The sequence below is a fragment of the Artemia sp. Qi Xiang Cuo genome, chromosome 1 (assembly GCF_049724085.1).
Source record: "Artemia sp. Qi Xiang Cuo chromosome 1, ASM4972408v1, whole genome shotgun sequence".
Lineage (NCBI taxonomy): Eukaryota > Metazoa > Arthropoda > Branchiopoda > Anostraca > Artemiidae > Artemia > Artemia sp. Qi Xiang Cuo.
In genome coordinates, this window is record NC_142794.1 from 40720941 (window position 1) to 40740160 (window position 19220).

The 19220-nt window shown below is 34.8% G+C and overlaps 1 protein-coding gene across 2 annotated transcripts in view; it reads right to left on the bottom strand.

Annotated features, from left to right (window-relative positions):
* Positions 1–3882: 3882 nt before the first annotated feature.
* The window catches only part of LOC148956310 (uncharacterized), a 97519-nt gene continuing 82181 nt past the window's right edge, over positions 3883–19220 (bottom strand). For both annotated transcript variants that reach the window (XM_089094890.1, XM_089094895.1), the window contains exon 3: positions 3883–4469. In XM_089094890.1, coding sequence (XP_088951016.1) covers positions 3949–4469 — 521 coding nt within the window. In that variant the 3' untranslated portion in view covers positions 3883–3948. The remainder of the gene's footprint in view (positions 4470–19220) is intronic.

Below are 19220 nucleotides of genomic sequence, written 5' to 3' on the forward strand. Positions count from 1 at the left end.
CATTGCTTGACATTTTTTACCGAGCGTCAGATGTGTATAGGGCATTATTCCGACTTACACGTTGGACGGATAAAAATACGCACGGTAAAACAAACGCCGATGGCAGCAATATAGCCGTCCATGGTCGCTGACAAAATGAACGATCGTTTGTTTTAACGCCTACGCCAAGACGGCGGCCTATAGAACTAAATAAATGCGTATATACTCGGCGTTTCTCTTTTACCGCTGATTAAAAAAAAAAAAACAAGTTTTTTTTAACTTAAAGTAAGGAGCAAAATTAAAAATTAAAACGAACATAAATTATTACGTATATGAAGGGGGCTGTCCCCTCCTCAACGCCTCGCTCTTTACGCTAAAGTTTTTATTGTTTTAAAAAATAAAGTTGTGAGACAGAGTTTTACTTTAGCGTAAAGAGCGACAGCTCCTTAATTCAATCATCTATTGGTATCAAAATTCCGTTTTTTAAAGTTTCTGTTACTATTGAGCCGGGTCGCTCCTTACTTACAGTTCGTTACCACGAACTGTTTAATGACTACTGATGAGAGTGTGTGTCTGCAGAGGGTACATCATAAAAAAAGCAATTGTAAGCAATAAATGAATTTCTTTTCGTCGGAAGGGAGAGGGCAATTGCAAAAAAAGGAAAAAAAAGCTAGATAATTTGACAAGGAAGTGCCCAGATATTCAAGAAAGTTTGGTCAGGAGTTGGTACTAAATTAGCCCCTGCCTTCAATCCTAAACAAACCAAAGCCCATTTATCATCAATTAAAAAAAAAACTGAGTGTTAATCTCATTTATGTGCCCTAAGCTAAATACCATTTTAACAAAATTTGAATTTCATTACATTAAAAAATTTCTACCCATTGATTTTCAAAATAGCTTCTAGGTTAAGTGTTTCCTCTCCCTCAATGCCTGCACGTCTAATGAATTCATACGAATGTCAGGGGGGGGGGGCATACAATTTATTTTTCAATTTGTAGGAGGGAGGGCAATTTGGTCATTTTTCAATTATTTTCAATGAAACTACGAAGATTTTTTTTTTAATTAACTAAACATGCACCTACTTAACAGGGAACTGCTTCAAAAATCCGACTTACCTCAAGAATTACATCAATTGAAGAAGCAAAGCCGGTTTTCGCTATGCAGAGGTAGCAAAATGATTACAGATTGCTTCAGGCACCTCCTGTTTCATTAGATAAATGCCTTTTCTCTATTAAAATTACAAAAGAAATTAATTGCAAAGAAGGCTAAGAACCATTAAAGTTTGACCTATCTTTGGTATCCCAATCGAAATATAAGGATTTTTCTCATGGTATAATCATTGATTAATATTAGTTAAAATTGATTGTTAGATCAGATCTTTGATCGACTGATTGTGGCATCGGTAGAATCTTTACCACCCAGTGTGTAAGCGCAGGAGTAGCAACAGCAAAAAACGCTCAGTAAAGAAATTGCTCTGTAAAAAACGTCAAGTGTGTTTCAGGCCGAAGAGGGACTCGACAGCTGATTGATTTGAACATTTTGCAACTAATCTGGTCTTCTCATCAAGAGACGGTTTATTCAATAATTTTAAGTGGAAGTAGACATCCATATGGCTCGACAATATGAAAATATATGATTACATCAAGGTGAAGAGAAGAAGCCGTAGGTCCGATCCGACGAATGTGTGCTTCATCTTACGTGAGATCGCCAGAACAAGGCCGTATCCAGGGGGAGGGGTTACCTGGTTTGAACCCCCCTCCCCCCCCCCCGAAATGTTTGTTTGACTCGTAAAAACGTAACAAAAATGGATATAAACAAATTTTGCATGCGTTTTTTGAGGTTTTTGTGTACCCCCCCCCCCTAAAAAAACAATTAGTAAACCCCCCCCCCCCCACGAACAAAAATCCTGGATGCGCTTCTGCCCCAGAATCCTGGCAATCTTAACTTTTGCTGCATTAATGTGGAAATTGCAAGACAAATTCTCATCAAGAAAATTCAAAGTCAATAGACATATTTAGTTTCAGATCTAATGAAAGTATCACGCGACGCATGTATCACACAAAAACCTAAAAAAGGTGCATAAATTCTGGAAAAACCAAATACTTTCTTAAATAAAGCGAAAAGATAATATATATATATATATATATATATATATATATATATATATATTATTGATCAATTTTCTCTCAAATGAGCCCTTAAACATTTCTTTATGATGTTTAAGCATTCCCTTGCGGCGATTAGAAAAAAGGAAAACAAGGAGACGCATCATTGCATCCCATATGAAAAACTGATCTTCCTTGTTTCTCAAGATGGGGGGGCTGTTTTCTAGGTGGTGTTTTCGACTATGATGATTCTGGCGGTGCAATCTCTATTTCGATTTTACACCAGTTTGTGGGATTTCATACTTTTCGTCAAAGTTCCCAAAAATTTGTTTACCGCAGTGATCTTTTATCATTATGATTAATTGAAATAACAGTTACCATTCCTGAATCAGCTTCTAGTGGTTCCTCTTCACTTGACAGTTTTTTTTTGTTTTTTTTTTTTAACACGCTTTAAAATTTTCGATTACTATGGGCTAGAGCCCGTAATTTACTTTGTTACCCCTAAGGGGACAACCATGAAAGGATAGGGCATAGGCGCAGGGATTTAATTCTTAAATAAAAGCTTCAAGTCCAAAATCATCAACATTATCATAAAGCAGTGAAAAAAGAACCTATCCGTAGTTAAAGCGGTAGCTGCAACCTAGTAAAGAACGAACCATCGTTGAAAAGGCCAGCCTTAATCAGCACTAGAAGAAAGAGCCCTAGTGTGTAGAATAACGAAAAACAACGAGAAAAACGCACTAAAAGCATATGGGGTGGTTGAAAATGAAAAGGTACGATTTTTCCACAGCGTGTGTCTTTTTGTATAAAAAAATTGGTTAAATAGAAATGTGATAAAAAATAATCTTCAAACAATCCCAAAAATTTTTGTTGTGGCCAAGAACCGTTGCATAAGCAAGGAAATTTGAGATGAGGAAATTGGAAAAGGAATTTAGAATGAGAAGTATTTGTGCTTTTCTTTGTTTCTTCCAATCGTTTAATGAGAAACTGATCATTTTTTCTGTATTCTGTGCAATAGTTAAAACTCTAAATTGATTGTTAAATTGAGTCCAGTATTTAGTTTTGGATACTAGGTCAACTTTTCCCTAGAATTCAAATCGATACAACATCAGCAAAACTTGGAAGCAAGTATTTAGTTTCACCCGTTTAGAAGCGCAATTATAGTTAGTGTATGAGGCAAGGAGACTTTTCCCTATATCTCTTCACTGATAGGGACCGGCTTATTTAGATAAGATGATGTCACAGGAAGAGGTGTCATTCACGGTGTCAAGCTTAACTGAATATGTTTTTCACGATGCAAAAATTGGTTTCTGGAAAATTTTAAATTTGCAAAGTCTCGAATTTACAATTCATAAATTGCCTTTTGCGAGTAAGTTGGCAAAACGATGTTAAAATGGATTAGTACTCAAAGTGCACATACACAGGGTAGGGTTGATGCAACCCCACCAAGGCGTCCATTGATATTATCGTCGCTTGGCTAAATACACCAGAAAGAGACAGGTGAAGACGCAGTTTAGCTTTGGTTGTGGAACAATCAATTTTACAAGGTTTGTACAGGCCATTGTGTTCAGAAAATGAAAAAGTTATCCATTTATTTAAACGATACAATTGCATTAGATATTTTACATTACAAGATAATTCTGTATCTTCATGACACCCTACAAAAAAAAGCAGTGCGTTTTCCTCGGCCTTCGGGAATATTTGCTGGCAGCACTCTCTCGTTTAGAATAGTTGCTTTCAGAAATACCGAGAAAAAAAAAGTTGAATGACTTTCTTTCTAAATAGTAAATATACATAATTCCTCCCGAAGCATTTATTTGTTGACTACTTTCTCAAAGAGAAGCAGCATGATTCAAACCAAAACTCAAAGCAAAATGGACTCACTTACATGAGTCACATTACTTTCTATCACACAACTGCTTTGATTATCAGGAGCTCGACACAATTCATTACTATTAAAGAACATGTTCTGATAAACAGTTTCACTAACATGTGTTCTTAGAGTATTAGATCCCTCGATCGAATCCTTCGTCCAATTCTCTGTGTCATAGAAATAAGAGCTTCTATAAATACAAGAAAAACAAGGTCCTTCAAAATTTTTGCCACACTTAAAACATTGATTCATTGTTTGAGAATCATCCTTCATTTTACTATTCCCCTTTGATGGAGAATTCAATATTCCAGTGTTGACAAAAACAGTGGTAGTACTTGAATCTATTAATGGCAACGTGACCGCAGATGACAATTCTTCCGATAAAGTTCCAGTAATCTGATTACATTCGTAATTTGAAGCTTTTGATTGAGATGCTCTTCCATTTCCACTAGAAAAAATATCTTTTCCAGAACGTAGCAAGTAGTCTGAATAGTCAAATTTCTTTGAAGGCACTGAAAGAAAAGGAGGGACAAAATCAGAGACAAGACATTAGGAGCTGAAGCACTGGGGCAACTTAGTGTGCCAGGCTCATGTAGGGTTACTTCAGTTCACTTAAAACATGAAATTAGCACTATAATTTTGCACGCCCCTGTCAAGTGTACACGGGACCGTGTATTAAAATGGCACGAAATAGAAAAGTAAAAATGATTATACGGCAACACTAAAACAACTTCAGAAACTGAAAATATTCCGAACTTCAACAATTTAAAATGGTTTAAATGAACGTAAAAGGGAATACTGGCGAAAAAAGCGGCGTAGAGGCCCTCAGTTAGACTAAAAACAAAACATCATTGAGCGAAATCCCTTAGGCACAAATATTATCATGGAAAAAAAAAACATTAGATAGTTGGTAGTTACGATTTAATCTATCTTTCTAACTGTGTTTGGCAATACTGGAGAGGAAAGATACAACGTAATTAGAAGAGGATGAAGAGTAGCACAACGAAACACATAATTTGAATTGACTGTTTATACCAGCTAAGTAACAATATATGGGTGGAAGCACTTACCATTGTATTTACCACTTAATCTGCATACAGCAAAGCACATAAAATCTTTTTATACTCGATCTTAGTTAAAAAAATTAGATATCCAATATTATCTTACATATGCAAATATAGATTCTGCAAAGCTCCAACATTTTAATAATGTTTTTAATTTGAAATCTTGGATTTAAATGCTTACTAGGAATACAAAATTATTCTTCTAGAACTAAAAGCTGTCACAAAGTTCAACTTCTTTCGGAGATAGTGAAAGATGAAGGATAAAATGGCCTAGTCTGGAGTCAAAAGATCAAACCCCTACCCCCTATTTTGATACGTGTTTGACAAATGGCACAAGCACCATAGCGATGCCAGGTGAAACTTAAAATGGATTAAAATATGATACAATCAAACCGCTTAGACATTGGAGACAGGGTTGATTTTGCAGTCTTATAAGTTTATAACTGTATTTGGCAAACGATGAAGACAAAGGATGCAAGGAAAAATGTATATTAACAAAGTAAATCACTTTCTGTCAGTCTGGATTATTCTTGGTAATCACTGCTATCAAATAAACAACAATTCTGCATTTTCTTTTTTAAGCTGTTACGTTAACCCCCCTTAAAATACCAACATTCTATCTAAATTTGTCTTTTTGAGCCTCTAATCAAATACCATGTCATTCCAGCAGAAAAAAAAAATATTTTCCGAGAACGTAGCAAGAAGTCAGCTTTCCCTGATAATACCAAAAGAAAAGGAAAAAAGGTTACTAGTACTTTTCGCTTTTTACTTTCGCTGAGCCAGCAGGTGAAGTCTGGCTAGCGATAGAAGAAACAGAAATGAAATAAGATCAAAGAGAAGAAAATTGCACAAAAAAAAGGCTTTTAGTTCCAGAAAAACGTTGTAATAGCATGAGAAATAGCTTTGATTTTTCCATGGAAAATGATTGCTTCAGCGAAAAGATAGCAAGGCGAGGCAATATACGTTATATCAAAACAATTTTTTCAAGGATTTTGAACATGCTGTACTTTTTTAGTGCATTAAACAGAAAAGCTATATATTTTTATAAAGTGGAAAAACAGGAACATTTATAAAGGCAAGGCTTATGGTGCGACAAAGGTTTATGGTTAACGATGTCATGCTGCCAGACTTGGCAATTAACTTGTTTTTTTTGTGTGTATGTATGTATATTTGTATGTGTATGGTTATTTTAATTTTTATATTTGTGTACATGTGTATGTGTCTTTGTAAGTTTATTTGTGTGTGTATGTGTATTTGTATGTGTATGTGTATGTGTATGTGTTTATGTTTGTTTATGTGTATGTGTGTGTGTGTATGTGTATATATGTATATGTATGTGTATGTGTATGTATGTTTGTGTATGTGTATGTGTGTGTGTGTTTGTATGTGTGTGTGTATGTGTATATGTATGTTTGTATTTGTGTGTGTGTCTATTTCTATTTGTGTTTTTGTGTGATTGTGTTTGTGTGTGTGTGTTTGTGTTTGTTTTTCTGTTTGTGTTTGTGTGTGTGTGTGTGTGTGTGTGTGTGTGTGTGTGTGTGTGTGTGTTTGTATGTGAACAGCTTGAAACTGCATGTAAATGAGTTTAAAGATCGGTCTTATGGGAATAACTTTTGCTTGAAAGCTCTTCAATTCGACATGGTAGTCAAACACCGGATGAAGCTTTTGATATAATTTCTTTCGTGCTAGTTCCCTAGTTAAATTAGACAGGATAAGGGAAGTTAGGGTGATTCACCTACATAAACTCTACGCTGGCAGCTGAAAACAATATAACCTATACAATATACTAGATTGTTAAGTGTACAGATATACCTCAAACAAAAATATAACCAAGACACAGCACAGGAGGGACTGTAGCCACTTCGAAATAGTGGTAAAATTGACCCAAAGTGATTTCCAGCAAATTATAAAACAGTCCATGATAATAAACGGTAAGCGATAGACCCGTATCAATAGCAACTAAGCTTCAAAAGAGAAAAGCCACATTTTTAACTTTGTATAGAGGTGTTGTGATAAAGAGTGAAACTCTGACGTAAAGAGGTGGCGGGTTTGAAGATGGTGACATCTCCTTATATTCGGGGGACCAAGGGCAAAATGCCTTTTTTCCCCCGGGTACACCCATGACACTCCATGACCTTGCATTAAAATTTTCAGGAGGCCATTTTACTCAGAACCATCGTAAGGCTCAAAAACGTGCCTCCGGTGGGACAAGATCCACGCAGCCCCAGCGACAAGGACCATAAATTACGCAACTAACCAATGTTTTACATATATATTTAGTAAAGAAGGTGGACATGTTGCAACTTGTTAAAATCAGAACTTTACCAAGAATTTAAGTATGCATGATTGGAGGTACAAACTAGGTCCTCGACCCAGCTCCAGCATCCCATATGCTTTTGAGCACCGTTGTATACGCCCGACGATTGTGATGATCACTTATCCCCAGATAGTGATGATCGACTATTTTAGAGGGAGATCTAGCAAAATCCATTTCGCGGTGTCATCAGTGGGAGACCTTCCTAAGGCCGGTTATGCCCTCTCTAGGCACGTTTTGCCAAGTAGATTCCTTGATAAACATACGAAGTCTTTTGGTCTCTTATGAATTAGATCACATTTAATGCTGCCACGTTGGATCGAGCCTCCTTGTCTGCGTAACCAGTGAAGAAAAATGACTGGAAAAAAAACGGCTTTCAGTATCAATTTCAAGGGTGAAGAACTAAGGTGTATGAGAAACACTAGTTCACTTATCTTGGTGCCACATCAGGCATGGGTATCACCCACTTTGGGACGTCATCTACGTGATTAATAAAGGTAGACTGCTGGTAATACTTTCTTCAGATTACTCTTACTAAGGATATTGTTTGAGGGGAACGCAGTTGCAGATGATTTCGGTTTCAATTCTTCCCTCCCTTGACTTGGGTAGACAAAATTTCCCCTTTCTTAGGTTTTTTCTCTGCTTTAAGAGCCACTCTTGAATTGTTTGAATAAAAAAACCAAAATGTCAAATATCATTACGTGATACTAGTATATTTTTACACTACGGGCACCGTGTAATAGTATCACTGGGGGATCAGGGGGTCTCCGCCAAGACTTACCGAGTTTGACAAGAAACAAATTTGGTGTTATAAATGTACAGTAAGATAGAGGCCAAATTTTCACAATATTGCCTCGGGACCAATCGGTTACAACGACTGTTTCGTCGGCAGATTGTATTTAATTGGTGAGCTGGGGCTTGAAACCAATGGTGTTGTATATTTTGTTTTATTTGTTTTGTTACACAATTGTTGTTTTTTTATATTTTTTTATGGTTTTGCTTATCTCAAATTAGCAGGAAATATTTTTGGCAGGATTATCCGATAGAACTGGATTCTTGTTCTAGTGAGTTATGACGAAATCTTCCTGATGGTAGGTATGGCCTTAGGCGACTTGGTCTTTAGGAAAATGAACCAATAGATTGTTTAGTGGTTTCAAATTTGGCAAGAGTGGCTTGATGGGAGGATTAGCCTTTAGGTGTGGTAGAACAAGTGGAGGATAAGTACATGAAAGACTTATCTGGGGACCCCGTTGGAGTTGATAAGGTCCCAGTTGTTTAATTGAATATTCAGTACCAACCCATCTATTGATGGCATGGGGCTTTTCTTGCTGAATCCAATTCACCACCTAAGTTAATTAGACTGGGTGAAAATTTTCTGAATAGCTATAGCGTTCCTTTAGTTGATATTCTAGATTTATACGACTAAATTGGTCGGTAATGTAAAAAAAAAGGTTTTACGTTTTAGATTGCAAATAGATCACTTTGCTCCATTCGTTAAAATATCTCTGTTAATTTGGAAGGCTTAATTGATTAATTTGTTATTGAGCTAATTAGTTCTGAAAAAAGAGTAATATGGCCGAGCTTTATGACCCTCCTGACGATTCCATTTCTGGCTTTCTTAATGATCTTGTAGGTGTCCTGGAGTTCGAATATTGACGCTATAGTTCTGGATGGTTTCAATGCAAACCTGCGGAATGAACCTCATTATTGTGTTTCATTATTCTTCAACTATGACTTCTTTTGGCTTATTTTCGACTAGGTTTATCCCAGCCTGAGTTACAAAGTAGTCGGTTTTCTAATTGACAATTTTTTTTTGTCTCTTTCACCCCAAAAAAGGTAGAGATTATTTCTGATATTTCAGAACCCTTCCTTGTAAGCATTATTTCTGTCTGTTTGATATGTCAGCTGCCTCTCCTTTTAAGTCTACGTCAATCCTTTTAAAAAAAAAGGATAACAATATTTTGATTCTCAGATCAAGACTTTCAGATGTGCCTTGGGAATTTGTGGATGATAAAAGATGTTTCTCTTTATGCTGTTCTTAATATGTATTAAGCCATAACTAAGGAACTTTTGTAGAAGTGAACAGGTGAGGGCAAAAAAAGAGTAAGCCCCAGATGTCAACTCCTTTTTCTTTAAATAACTCCAGGTTTATTAAAAACTGCTAAGCAGAAAGCCTATCATTCGTAAGTTTACAAGAATCATTCCTATCCATGGCAGCACCTTCATTTTAAAGAGTATAGGAACATTTTTAAATCAGCTATGCGTAAAGCAAAAATGGATTATTATGGGGAAACACGCTCAGAGAGTGGGAAGGATATTGAAAGGTTTTCAATAATAACTATATTTATTATCTCAAGCGAAGTCATACGCATTTAACGTTTCCAACACAATTAACTCTTGATGGAACAGTTATTGATAAGGAACAAGATAAAGGGGGAGCAGGCTTCTTACGTTGATTATGATTTTGGTCCCTTCTGGTGTTGTCCTGCTTCATTTTACCTTCTTCATCCAACGATATATATATATATATATATATATATATATATATATATATATATATATATATATATATATATATATATATATATATATATATATATATATATATATATATATATATATATATATATATATATATATATATATATATATATATATATATATATATATATATATATATATATATATAAACACGGGATTAATATCCAGAAAGTAGTACCAACTGTTTTGTAGAACCCTGAAAGACTTATACTTGTAGACTTTTAAATGTTCGAAAAACTGTCACACGGCGTATCATGTAGAAATTTCAAGGAAAATGAGAGAAGCATCAACTAAAAAGCATTCGCTAAAGTTCCATCGTTGTATCCTCTTCCATCATGACTATGTCCAAACACATTCTTCATGCGTCACAAAAAGAGTTCGGAGAGAACTTGCATGGGCCTTACTACAGCAGCCACCTAGCTCCATATCAAATTTGTTTATTCCCAAAACTCAAAGAGGAGTTGAAAGGCATCCATTTTAATAGCACTGATGAAGCAAGACACAGAAAAAATATATCTCAGAAAGGGTTTTCCGGGTTTCTTCAAAAGTGACCTAAAGGGATGGAAGCACCGCTGAGAGAAGTGACTTAAACAGATACATTGTAAGGACAAAAAAAAAAAAAATACGAAAGAATTACAAAATTCGACGTATTTTTGAATGCCCCTTGTAAAACTAGATATAAAGAAAATCCACCAGCAGCCATTTTTGGGATATCCTAAAAACATTTGACAGCTTATATTTGACATTGACAGCGACTGACGAAACATTTGACACGACAAACATTTAAACCTTTGACAACGATGTCCTAGGAGCAGTATTAAATTGGTCGCAATCTCTTCCACATGGTTCTATCCCTGGGCCTTTGTTCTATCTCAGTTATACTTGTGACTTATATCAGGCTATAAGAGATGAACCTAGGTATGTGTTGTAATCTATGTCTCCCTTATAATTTGTATGGCCTAAATTCAGACATTGTGGAGCAGGATGCTGATTTATTTACTTTAGCAAAAGACTGAACACAAGTGTGAGCTGAGTTTGGTCAGTCCAATTTGTCAGAGAAGCTTCAAATTCTGGAAGCTTCGAATTCTGAGTTAGAGCTTATGGATAGTTTGAAGTAAATCGCCAAGCCCCGAATCTGTAAAAGATCTCGGTTTTTAGTATTTTCAAGAGAAGGATTTAAGTTCTTCCTACTCCCCTTCGCTATTATTTAGTTTAATAATAATATTAAATTATTAATTAATTAAATTTAATATTTAGTTTAAATATTATTCTCAGTACAAAAGTATAATTTTGAGATAACGAAAGTATAATTTTGAGATAACAGAATAGGTTTGTCAGGGTTTTTGGTGCCATTCTTGATGATAATATTTCTCGACATAACCATACTAATCTTCCCGGGATAAAACTATCAAGGAATTTAGGCATAATCCATAAACCCAAGCAAGTGTTTTCTGGCTATATTTTGAAGCTTGTATTTTAACTTATATAGATAAAGCTGTGAATTCCATAAAGACGAACCCTGCTGGAATGGATGGACTCAACCTTCAAGCGTTTTAAGAAGTTAGTGGTGCAAGTTCTCCTATATCTGATGAACCTGTCGATGACAAAGGGTGACTTTCCACAAGCTAAAGTGCTTAAATTGATTGTGATATAAAGTGATACAAGCTAAAGTGATTGTGCTGCACAAAGTAGGTTATAAGAATGGGTTATCAAATTAAAGACCGATCTTAATCTTACATTTTTATAAAATTTTTGAAAGTGTAATTTACGCTCAAATGTATTCTTATTTAGATTCTTTTGGGTTTAATAGTGATAATCAGTTTGGTTTTAGAAAGCTCCACTCTATTTTGCATGCTATTCATCACCTCTCAGATAATTTAAATGATGGATTTGAAAGAAATTTGACCCCCTTAACAATATTTATTGATATAAAGAAAACTTTCGATATGGTAGATTTCAGATTATTTTTGAAGCGGTTAAAAAGTCTAGGTATTGCAAGAAATGATCTAAATTGCTTTCAGTCACCTTCACGGTCGATCTTTAAGTGTGACTATAAGAGGAGATCTATAAGATGAGACGGTTTCGCCTCTACTCAATACCCTGCTCTACACGCTAAAGAATAACTGTTTGTAGTAATTTTTTAAGAACTGCTCCTAAAACACAATGACCTTCCCATTAGAATAGGAAGCTTTTTTTAAAATGCAAAAAACATTACCGTAAAGAGCAAGGTATTGAGGAGAGGGGCAGCTCCTTCATATACGGATTAATTTCTGTTCGTTTTTAGTTTTAATACAATGCTCCTTACTTTCAGTTGAAAAAACTCGTTTTTTTAAGTTAATCTTGTTGAGAATGGCCAAGTAAAGAATATCTGGATGATTTTAGGAACTAGATGCCTTAAACTTTTTTTTAAATAAGTTTTTTCAATATTTTTTTTTCAAAAATCTCAAAAGAGAATAAAAAAAGCAGTAAAACATTAGAATTTTCTGTAGCATGAAAAATTTTTCAGTAACACAAGGTCTTCCTGGAGGGGGGGTCCTAGGCCTCCGACCTCGACTGACATAACTCATTGAAAAGGCTTCAAAGCAACCATTATTTTCTTAAAGTACAACTATTTCCCCAGCAAGATAGCTCAGACCCTTTTGATAACGTCCTTTTTCAGATCAATTTCTTTTTCCATTACTGGTTTTTTTCTTGTGTGACCGACCTAAAAGAAAAAAAAACACCATAGTTTCCAATCAGAGAAAATGAAAGGTTTTCTTATTCGGCCAAGCTTTACGAACACAATAAACTACTTTTTGATTTTGACGTTACAGAAGTTCCTTAGAATCTCTAATTTCCTGAAAGGATAGTTGATGCGGGATAATACCTAATTATCGAGATATCTCCTAAGCGACTGATTGTCTCTAATAGAAGAATGTCTTGGAGAAGATCAAGTCAAGCATATGAACAGAACAGAACACGGGCTGTATTCCAATCGAAGGCTTAAATCATTTTCCACATACCCTACCAAGTAGATGAGCTAATCACACCGAAATAGGCTACCAATATAAGTATGAATACGGATATATGTATTAGTCAGGTTATCTCCTTAGTAAGTAACCGTTCACTATACGCAGTTTTTTTTGCGAAAGATCAAACTAATTCTATGTTCATAAAACATAATGAATATGCTGTCACGCAAAAACTATATATTTTTACTGAGTATTAACGAATTATTTCAAATAGGGTTACAATACATGGGTGACATTTTGACTGATTTGTACTGCGCTTACGAGAGCAAAAAGCTTGCATACTTTTCAATATGAGCGCTATTACAACACTGGCGGTTTGGTAACAGTGGCAGTATTTTGTTTTTGCAATTCATATTGTTGTTCTATTTCATGTTTCAGTTTCCTCGATAAAATAGCTTCAAGTGTAGTCTTGTCTTTGCGAATATAACATGTTGTGATGAAATTCCTTGCGAAAGCAGCAAAAACAAACTCAGAACTCGAGATAATCAAACCTATTTACAGACTGCTTTGCACAATATTTTCTTTTTCAAGTGACTTGCAATATCCAGAGAAAGAAGAATTATGGACATCTCCAGACTTCTACAAATAAAATTCGGTGCATAAAATTGGACGAACCACCAACTTGTCGTCCAGGGTCAGGCTACGAGATACAAAACACGGTTTCACAGATTAAAACCAGAGCGGAAGAGGCAGAACATGTAGCGGAGCCAGAGATTTTGTACTTTAACGCCGTTTTCAAAACCACAGTTGATTTCAATCGTCACAATAAGAAGAGTCCACTGCACAAACTCTGAGCAGATTGCAGCTGGAATTACACAAGAAACATTGCACCTTATCCTCATGCAAGACCGGGGATGTTGAGTATTTAAAATGATATGTGCTCCAAAAATCTTTCAAAATGAAGAAATACAGAAGTTGCATCATTATCAACATTTGCTCGGGATTTTTTTTTTTTTCAGACCGCAACCATGAGATACAGGACATAACTTATAAATAAAAACCAAAGATGAAACAGCAGAACATGCAACAGCGCAAAGATTTTCCTGTAACTGACAAGGTAACAAGATTACAAAAGTCAGTGTAATTGCAACGGATAAGACAGAGTGATGTGCCTAAAATGTAAATTTTTTCCAACGGCCATATTATATGGAAGGCATGGTCTCGTTCGATTAGAAATCGGAAGATCTTGTACCGTTTCTGAGCGCCAAAATTGAGTGGAGGATGTCCATACCCCATCCTATGCCTTTTTTGCATCAAGGCCTCCCTAAAGCCCATAGGATCGGATCAAAACAGTAACACAAGCAACACAAAGCTGTTATTGCTTGAAAATTGTTGATAGATGACAATGATTATATGACATTTATAAGAACACTTCATTAGGGAAGTGGGAGGAGGGGGCAAGAACACGAACAAAGTGCGCTCTTCCAGGGCAAGATTAAAATTAACAGAATTTAAAGAGTGTGAAGCACTTCAAAATGACATCATACCTAAACAGGAAGTCCTCCATTCACTTCAATATTTCTTGAATCTCTCAAAAGGGAGTTTAAACTGCAAATTAATATAAGATATCTTTGGATTAAAAGTTCTTAAATCTTTGTTTTATCCATGCCTGGCTGATTGTTCGTAGCTCCAATTAAGTAAATTTACCTCTGTAAATACAGCTAGTAGGTGAAATCCCACTAGGAGAAACTTTACAAAGTTTAAGAGTTGTATGAAATACATCTTTACATCTTACGTCTTAAATTCCTATTTTCGTCTAGGGTGTAACTGTATCCTACTCAAACTCTAGCATTTAATGTGAAACAGCATGACTGAAAAGCCGCTTGTAAGGCCATTTGATCTCTAACACAAACATCCAGTGGCGGTTCTGGCCTCTCTTGCGCCCGGAGTAAAATCTCGACTAGCACCTCTTCCCTCTGTCACCCAATATTTTCAAGCCACATTTTAACAGGCTTTTATATTTATTAACAAAATTTTCATTAATAAACCACACTATTCATTTATTTAAATATGACTTCTTACTTTAGCCTCTGCAAAATTATCAATTATTTCGTCCTAATTGACTGCTTGCAATTTTGCAAGTTATATGCTCATTAAGGCTAAATCATTCAGTCTGTCCTGGCTCATAATCGATCTGAGGAGCGCTAATATGAATTTAAGTTTACTAAACGACCGCCCATTACTGGCCACCGACACTGCAATCGCTAATCATATTTGATAGGCATTTCTTACGTCTGCGAAGACCCCTTCATCTGCGTATAGCACAATTACTTCTAAACACATCTATAGGTTTATTAAGGAAATGTGTCGGTGTTGAATTATTTTTTTTTCATATCTTGGAGTTTGTGGAACAAGTGAATGAGATCAAAACCGTCGCAATATTTTTCGCCAAGTTTGAGGCAATTTGCTTTAATATCTTCGACGTTCATACCAACTTGAAATAACTCTTCAGTACTACGGAAAAACCCAAACTTTGTGTTCAAATTTGGAAGTCTTTTGAATCAGTCATTAGTTTCTAATAATTATCAAGTAGTTCGTGGTAAGAAACTTTAAATAAGGAGCGACGCGAATCAATAGTAATCGAAACTCTAAAAACGAAGTTATGATAACAATAGATACATTTGAAAGAATCCAATTTTGTCCCAATTCAAAATGGCTATCTCAAAATTTTGATCATAAAAATTCGAGTAAAAAATAGGCATGGGAGGGGAGATAGTCGCGCTCCAATCTTTTTGGTCACTTAAAAAGGGAACTAGAACTTTTAATTTCCGTTGGAATGCACCCTCTCCCGACCTTCTAGGACCATTATTTTAATACGATAACCCCTGAGAAAAAAATAAAATAAATACGCATCCGTGATGTCTTCTGGCAAAAATAGCGAAAGTCCACATTTTTGTATATAAGAGCTTGAAATTTCTATAGTAGGGTTTAGGGTTTATGGTACGCTGAATCTGATGGCGTGATTTTCACTAAGATTCCTTGAATTTTATGGGGTGTTTTCTCCCCTATTTAAAAAATCAGACAAATTTTCTATACCTCGTAACTTTTGATGGGTAAGACTAAACTTGACAAATCTTATATATTTGGAATCAGCATAATAAGCTGATTATTTTGATGTATCTATAGATATCAAAGCTTCATTTTTAGACTTTCGGTTACCATTGAGCCGAGTCTCTCCTTATTTACAGTTTGTTACCACGAACTGTTTGAAAAATGAGAAATATTGCATATTTTGTCAGAAGAAAGATCATGGATGCGTCTTTGTTTAGTTTTTTTTTTTTTTTTTTTTTTTACCCAGGGAAGATCACATCCAGCCAGTAATCCCAGAAGATCGAGAGATGGCTTACTTGATCAGGAATCAAAATTTCCAGTGTCCTTTTTAAGTAAACTAAAATATTTCAGGGCAGATAGCCGCCTCTCACGCCCTTTTTTCCCAAGATCATTAGATTGAAATTTTGAGAAAACCTATTTTTTTAGCATAGTTGAAATGCCAACAGCTATATATTTGGTATAAAACGACCCCCCCCCCCTCCCCACAGCCTCTGGGGAAATGGCTCAAAGTTACGAAATTTACCCATTGTATACGCATAGTAATTGTTATTCGGAAGTACACAGTCATTTTATTCGGCGTGGGGGATTTTTCACGGTGAGAATTTTCCGTGGGGAGGGAAGTTTCTTAGGGTGAGCTTTCATAGAGAAATTTTACATGGGGGAATTTGTAAGAATTTCTATACGAATTTTTTGTCTTAATTTGTCTTTGTCGGACAAATTTAACGTGTGAAGATGTTCCGAGGGAGATTTTCAACAGGGATTGGAGTTGTTGGGAGAATTTTTTCCATGGGAGTGGAATTATCCGCGGGAGGAATTCTCCATTGAGGATTTTCCACGGAGCAACTTTCCACTAGGGGTAGAAGGATTTCCGGAAAAAAATTACACGGAGAGTTTGCCCAGCTCTAAGACCGTGATTACCATTTAGGTCCTTTTGAGTCCATTTTATTGTAATTCTTCTAGAAACCTAGTTTTGTGAGATTTGAGGTTAGATGCAAAATACGGAATCAATCAGACCGCATAATAGGCCTATGGTTTGCAAATCCGTTATAAGAATCACAAACACAGGAAAGTCAGACTGGATTTGACAGGCAAAAGAACTTTCAACTTAAAACTGATTAATTAGGATTTCGTAAAGTTTTAGGTCATATTCAAGAATTGTATATATCATGCTTGCTTTTCCTGGATCAGTACTACGGTAATAGACTTGCTTTGGCGAAGAGTGTCTATCCAGGGTATTATTAACAATGCAATTTAAAAAATTCTTAATTTTAAAGTATTAGCAGATAATTTAAAATGCCTCAAGTATAATTAGTAACAAGAAACCCCAAAATAAATTGTCATCCTAGATTGTGACGTTAAGTTTTTGCCAAATTTTAGAACATTTGCCATTTCAATTTAGTGTTAGAACATTGATACGCCTGTCACACTTCTTACTTGTGAGATATAAAAATATGAAATGTAATAAGTTTTGATATTTTCGGCTTTCTTTGGAAAACATTGTTTCTGAGTGATTTCTTACTTCCAATTTTTTTTTCAGACAAAATTTCACACTGTCAATTTAGACAATAGCCGGGAGTTTTTCCAGCAAAATCAGAATTTTATGTGCAGTTCTGATCGAGCTGGGCCAAACTGAAAAAAAAACTCGAAATCGAGAAATAATGTTATGTTTTAATAATTTATGTTTTAATAAGTTATATTTAATATACTTATATGAATATTTATGTTTGTAATAAATATTTATGTGAGTATGTTTAATAACTTATAATAAATAATAAGTTATGTTTTAATAATTAAAACACAAAAAATGTTTGGTAAATATTTGCTATTAAGTTTCACAATCCAAAGTCGTGTTTGATATCTTTATTACTAAGTTCTACCACCAAATTTGGGCATCGAGTTCCGCAGGTCAAAACCCAAATTAGAACAGAACGTTTACAGTGAACCCAGTTTTTACACTTTTCTATTTTCTGTTTTAATAAGAAATACTTATAACACCCAAACACCATAAAAACATAAGAATTTGTTTTAACATAATCAACGTGTAATACGATTGTTATTTTTTATATGTACTCTTTTCTTTTATAAACTTTATATTTTTACATCACTCATGGTAAAACTGGTGCAATGCGCGAATGTCTTTATAATAATCAGCAAACGACTAGCAAACCATCAAAAAGGATAGCAAAGCTCCTAGGAGCCGTCAAAATGTTTCATGAAACCGTTCAAGGATTTACATTTTTTTTTAATATACTAAATTCCTAGAAGAATATATTACAATAAAATGGACTCAAGAGGGCCTAAATGGTAATCACGGTCTAGGAGTGGGGGAAACTATAGAATTTAAAGCGACGGCTTATATTCTATTGCTTAATTATGAAGTTTTTTTTTAGAAGTTTAGGGATGCCATATATGAAAAGCCAAAAATGTGGTGAAATTAGTGTTTTAAAATTTTGTAAAATCTTGAGTCTGAGAAAAAAAAATAACTAAAAGGGTTTACATTTTCATTGGGGCACCAAAACATATGCAACCTTATCTTCAAGTTGTTTCAAAATTGTAAGATGCACAATTAGGAATTTAAGGCAGGTAAAGCAAAAAAAAAAAAAAAAAACATAAAATTGGGCAAATTATGCAAAAAGTATAATAATTGCCAAAATTTGAGACCTCTATACCCCTCTTCTGTAGATTTTACCTGTAAATCCACACTGCAACATATTTTTTAGATGCTTTATTCAATATTTTCAGCTAAAAGTTTTAGCCATCTTGTTAGATGGAGTTAGTTCATTGACATTTTCTTTTTTGTTTATCAGTAACTATTATTTTCATAAGCAGTTTAAAAATATGTTTGCGTTTTGTTGCAGATTTGTAAAGTATTATAAAATGAGCAAACATTTGTCCTTTCAATTGAATTTTTTGAAATAACATGGCATTAAACCGTTTTTCCTGTTTAACATATGTTTGACATGATTAGAAATAACATTGTTTCATTAAAAGAAGCATCAGTATTATTTCAATAGATCTTTGTAGACGCCTATTTTTTTTTTACTTATATGCTACAAGCTTCAGGATAAAATGCACTATGATAGTATGTTTTTATGAACTAATAAGTAAGCCCTTTGGGACTATTATATTGCAATATAATTCCCTATAAACATAATTTTACTAGATTTGGAGGCCTGTAGAAAATCTGGTTTCAATCAGACCACGATAAGTAACATTTCAATTAGAGACAAAAATCCCAGAAACAGGAAGAACAGACTACGAATCGAAATGCAACAGAAGCTT